Source organism: Salmo trutta, chromosome 5 (assembly GCF_901001165.1).
Source record: "Salmo trutta chromosome 5, fSalTru1.1, whole genome shotgun sequence".
NCBI lineage: Eukaryota > Metazoa > Chordata > Actinopteri > Salmoniformes > Salmonidae > Salmo > Salmo trutta.
In genome coordinates, this window is record NC_042961.1 from 67,195,739 (window position 1) to 67,201,738 (window position 6,000).

The 6,000-nt window shown below is 41.7% G+C and overlaps 1 protein-coding gene across 4 annotated transcripts in view; it reads right to left on the reverse strand.

Moving 5' to 3' along the window:
* The window catches only part of LOC115194903 (endonuclease domain-containing 1 protein), a 120,406-nt gene extending 114,991 nt beyond the window's left edge, over window positions 1-5,415 (reverse strand). For 2 of the 4 annotated variants that reach the window (XR_003878552.1, XM_029754818.1), the window contains exon 1: window positions 2,135-2,978. Coding sequence is in view for 3 of the 4 variants with exons in the window: in XM_029754818.1 (XP_029610678.1) it covers window positions 2,135-2,467 (333 nt within the window). In the remaining variant the exon portion in view is untranslated. Of the gene's footprint in view, window positions 1-1,055; window positions 1,863-2,134; window positions 3,047-5,331 lie in introns of those variants that run through there. The other 2 variants (XM_029754821.1, XM_029754820.1) reach the window with 2 other exon arrangements.
* Window positions 5,416-6,000: the final 585 nt, after the last annotated feature.

Genomic DNA, 6,000 nt, shown 5'->3' on the forward strand with positions numbered 1-6,000 from the left:
TCAGGTCAGTAGTCTACTAAAGCAGGTCAGGTCAGTAGTCTACTAAAGCAGGTCAGTAGTCTACTAAAGCAGGTCAGTAGTCTACTAAAGCAGGTCAGGTCAGTAGTCTACTAAAGCAGGTCAGATCAGTAGTCTACTAAAGCAGGTCAGTAGTCTACTAAAGCAGGTCAGTAGTCTACTAAAGCAGGTCAGGTCAGTAGTCTACTAAAGCAGGTCAGGTCAGTAGTCTACTAAAGCAGGTCAGTAGTCTACTAAAGCAGGTCAGGTCAGTAGTCTACTAAAGCAGGTCAGGTCAGTAGTCTACTAAAGCAGGTCAGGTCAGTAGTCTACTACAGCAGGTCAGTAGTCTACTAAAGCAGGTCAGGTCAGTAGTCTACTAAAGCAGGTCAGTAGTCTACTAAAGCAGGTCAGGTCAGTAGTCTACTAAAGCAGGTCAGATCAGTAGTCTACTAAAGCAGGTCAGTAGTCTACTAAAGCAGGTCAGGTCAGTAGTCTACTAAAGCAGGTCAGGTCAGTAGTCTACTAAAGCAGGTCAGGTCAGTAGTCTACTGAAGCAGGTCAGGTCAGTAGTCTACTAAAGCAGGTCAGGTCAGTAGTCTACTAAAGCAGGTCAGGTCAGTAGTCTACTGAAGCAGGTCAGGTCAGTAGTCTACTAAAGCAGGTCAGGTCAGTAGTCTACTAAAGCAGGTCAGGTCAGTAGTCTACTAAAGCAGGTCAGTAGTCTACTAAAGCAGGTCAGGTCAGTAGTCTACTAAAGCAGGTCAGGTCAGTAGTCTACTAAAGCAGGTCAGGTCAGTAGTCTACTAAAGCAGGTCAGTAGTCTACTAAAGCAGGTCAGGTCAGTAGTCTACTAAAGCAGGTCAGGTCAGTAGTCTACTAAAGCAGGTCAGGTCAGTAGACTACTAAAGCAGGTCAGGTCAGTAGTCTACTAAAGCAGGTCAGGTCTGTAGTCTACTAAAGCAGGTCAGGTCAGTAGTCTACTAAAGCAGGTCAGGTCAGTAGTCTACTAAAGCAGGTCAGGTCAGTAGTCTACTGTGCTCATCGTTCAGAAAGTATTGTCATTAAAAGTGAATGTTGATTACAGCGTGAAACTCAGGTCAGACTAAACCAGGTCCATTATTACCTGCTTGACCTGATGATGTCACAGGTTCTTGGTGGTTATGTCACTACATCATCATCACCAGCACAGAAACTAATACAACAGGTAGGTAATAACCTTTGACCCCAACAGAGGAATAGACACAGTCATCATCATAGACACTATGATCATGTACATCCCCATCCTTGAGGAGAAGCTCTCTCAGAATATCACCTTTTGGACACTGATCTGGGAACACCTGGACACCACCACCATAATGCCTGTCCAGCATGTCATACAGTTCTGCCAAGGTATTTGAGGGCAATGTTTTATTGTCCTCCTTTTGGTTCTCACCCCAGTGTGCTTGGGCCACCCACTGTTTCAGGTTGTTGTTGTAACAGCAGTAGGCTGTCCACATGAGATCTGGGATGTTCACTCGGTTGTTCAGTGTGTTGTTCTTACTGGGAACTGCTCCAGTCACCACATAGGCTTTTATCTGGTCGTTAGCATCCTTACAGTTAAGCTTAAGAGTCGTTTGGACTTTGCACTCCATTTCCTTCCACCTGCCATTGTTGAAGGACACCACCTGGGGAACGATGTTGGTCAGGGTAAAGGTGGACTTCTGAGTATCAAGGTCATGAGCATGTGAACATGGGAAGAGGTGACCTCTGTTCACCCCTTTAATTGGTATTGAGTTCTTATAGTCGTTGTCCCCAGCCTGCTTTGTGTTATTCATCTCTTTACTATCCTTCTGCATTTCAGGGCTGTTGTTTTCCCCGTTGAGCTGCAGGAAACAACAGTCATACATTCATTCACAAGTTTTCTGTACAATAAACCCTGTTTTCTGTACAATAAACCCTCCTTTCTGTACAATAAACCCTCCTTTCTGTACAATAACATCTATTTTCTGGGGGGGGGGGGGGGGGGGGGTCACAATCCACAATCAAGTCTATACCCTCCATAGTGGTAGTTCTATATTCTGTAACATAACTGTCTGTGATTTATAGCAGTAAACAAATACAAATGTTATGTTATATGACAAAACATTAGTCCTACCTGGGGCTCGATCATCCAGGGTTGATGTTTTGGTCTGCAGTCTGTAGGAGGACCAGTGAAGGTGTAGGCTGAGAACACAGGGATCCTGTTGGCCGTGTCGTAGAGAGTTGCAAACCTGTAGATGTTGTTGAACAACTGGCAAATCAGCTTGTAGCGGTTCTGGTCCTGGACTATCCCACCAACCAAAATACCTGGGAGATTTGGAGTTGTCCCATCCAGGAAGAAATTCTGGCACTGTTCAACAACAGTGTAGTTCTCCACTACATGAGAGAGAGCAGGAGGAAGGAGTGAGAGGAGAAGGAGAGTAGAGAGATGATTCAATACCCCCATCATCACCTGAAGACTGTACACCACAGAGACAAAGATGAAGTTACAGAGACCAGTTGGTAGACTGGAGACTGTTGAGCTGAGTCAGGACAGACTGATTTAAATAGGTTTTCAGAGACTCCTCCTTCAGATGTCAAGACAGAAAGGGTTGATTTGCATAAACTCCTCTGTATGTTTCCATGGAAACTGCTGTAACTAATAACATGTGACTCACCTCCTGTAGTTTCTAACACGTATGGACCCAGAACTGAATCACACAATATTATAGTTCTGGGTTAATGAGATTAGACTGCTCTAAATAGTGACTGCTTCCACACTTTGGTTCTGGTAGAAAAACATTTTAGGATAAAACATGACTTTACTCAGCATAGAGTCTGTCAGAAGATACACATCACACTATTACAACAGAGGGACTGTTCTGGAATTACGGCTGCTGAGTTCACATTCATTAATATCCCACAAGGCTTAGCGACTCTGACTCAAAAACTCAAAGAAGTAAACTTGCATTTCCCTTGACCAGCAAGTCAAAATATTTAGTATGATGTCTCAAAGGCCTCACAAACATTACAGATATGTTTACAACTGAATGAAATGGAGGAAGATGTTTACAACTGAATGAAATGGAGGAAGATGTTTACAACTGAATGAAATGGAGGAAGATGTTAACAACTGAATGAAATGGAGGAAGATGTTTACAACTGAATGAAATGGAGGAAGATGTTTACAACTGAATGAAATGGAGGAAGATGTTTACAACTGAATGAAATGTAGGAAGATGTTTACAACTGAATGAAATGGAGGAAGATGTTTACAACTGAATAAAATGGAGGAAGATGTTTACAACTGAATGAAATGGATGAAGATGTTTACATCAAGTCCTTATTATGGCAAGAACAGCTCAAATAAGCACAGAGAAACGACAGTTCATCATTACTTTAGGACATGAAGGTCAGTCATTGCGGAACATTTCAAGAACTTTGAATGTTTCTTCAAGTGCAGTTGCAAAAAACCATCAAGAGCTTATTGTCTAAACCTTGGGCAACACTTACATGTTCCCAGCCACAACTGTGGACACTCATTGGACCTCATCACTAGTAATATCCCTGCCTCTGACTTGCATGTCATCGAGCTACTGTATCATCCAACTTTCCACCTCTGGATTGGCCTCTAACTCACTTCCTGGAAACTAGAACATGGCGTATAATGGGATTCATTTATTGGTTGTATATGTTGGTGTAGTCTGGTCTGACCACTGCTGAGTTTATTTCCAGAAACTGAAGTAGTTCACAGTAAGAGTTGACACAAGGCTGTGTATGTAGCATTAGAAAATGTGGTTCCTAACAACACTGTGGTCAGAGCAGCACTGGACTGATTAACACCTCAGACTCAGCAGCTGTAGATTCTTCAGTTGAGGAGGCCTTTTCTCAGTCAGAGTAGAGGAGACTGGGGAACAAACTAACACTTTTAGACTTTAGTTTATTATGAAAATATTATTTAAGTTAGATTCATCATATTTTTATACAAACAACATATCCCAGCTACCATAAACACACTAAGTATGTTCCCAGGACCTACCAGTCATTTACAATTCAACCAAGTGGAGGATATTAAATGTTATAATTGACCCAGTAGGTGAATGTTCCACAGGTCAATAATTTAACAAAAAGACAGGAGGATAGAATATTTACTTTAGGGCCTCAAAACCCTTTTTCTTCTTCAATAAAACTAAAAGTCATCAATGGATTTAAACAAAACCTCTTAGCAGTGTTGCTACTGAATGTTGGCTTGTATGATGTATAATATACTATGAATACATTTCTTATTTCATGAAACTACAGGAATCCTTTGTTTCAGGGAAACATTATATTTGTTCAACATGCGTGTGGGGAGGAGTTCCCCTTTCTGTCCAATGAGGTCATTTCTGGACAATATTTCAGCAAGTAAAATGATGGTTCTACTTTAGAATGTGGAACACAGCCAATAGGAGGTTTGATTGTTACACATTCTAAATAGTTCCACCTGTTCCACATACAGAGGAGTTTATCCAACCCTCCTTGTCCAGTCTGACCACTAATTATACCAGACAGGACTCATCTTCATACAGAGGAGTTTATCCAACCCTCCTTGTCCAGTCTGACCACTAATTATACCAGACAGGACTCATCTTCATACAGAGGAGTTTATCCAACCCTCCTTGTCCAGTCTGACCACTAATTATACCAGACAGGACTCATCTTCATACAGAGGAGTTTATCCAACCCTCCTTGTCCAGTCTGACCACTAATTATACCAGACAGGACTCATCTTCATACAGAGGAGTTTATCCAACCCTCCTTGTCCAGTCTGACCACTAATTATACCAGACAGGACTCATCTTCATACAGAGGAGTTTATCCAACCCTCCTTGTCCAGTCTGACCACTAATTATACCAGACAGGACTCATCTTCATACAGAGGAGTTTATCCAACCCTCCTTGTCCAGTCTGACCACTAATTATACCAGACAGGACTCATCTTCATACAGAGGAGTTTATCCAACCCTCCTTGTCCAGTCTGACCACTAATTATACCAGACAGGACTCATCTTCATACAGAGGAGTTTATCCAACCCTCCTTGTCCAGTCTGACCACTATTTATACCAGACAGGACTCATCTTCATACAGAGGAGTTTATCCAACCCTCCTTGTCCAGTCTGACCACTATTTATACCAGACAGGACTCATCTTCTCCCAGATATCATCACAGAATATATAATAATCTAGTTAGAAAGGAGGCCACTGGGTGAACATTGAGGCATTGATAGATCATGAGAGAAGAAAATATTAAATTACAATTTCTAAGCTGCTCATTTATTATAAAAAAAACTCACCCCAGCACATTCTGAGGCAGGCCTTGGAGACAGGAAGGACATCACCCTCTTCTGGTCTCCACCCCACCAGGGAAAGGACAGTGATTAACTGTGAGCTCTGTAGGCAGCTCCTGGTTGGGTACTGTGGTAGTATAAATACACATATCAGAGGGTACTGTGGTAGTATAAATACACATAGAGGGTACTGTGGTAGTATAAATACACATAGAGGGTACTGTGGTAGTATAAATACACATATCAGAGGGTACTGTGGTAGTATAAAAACACATATCAGAGGGTACTGTGGTAGTATAAATACACATATCAGAGGGTACTGTGGTAGTATAAATACACATAGAGTGTACTGTGGTAGTATAAATACACATATCAGAGGGTACTGTGGTAGTATAAAAACACATATCAGAGGGTACTGTGGTAGTATAAATACACATATCAGAGGGTACTGTGGTAGTATAAATACACATAGAGGGTACTGTGGTAGTATAAATACACATATCAGAGGGTACTGTGGTAGTATAAAAACACATATCAGAGGGTACTGTGGTAGTATAAATACACATATCAGAGGGTACTGTGGTAGTATAAATACACAGAGGGTACTGTGGTAGTATAAATACACATATCAGAGGGTACTGTGGTAGTGAAAATACACATCAGAGGGTTGGGTAC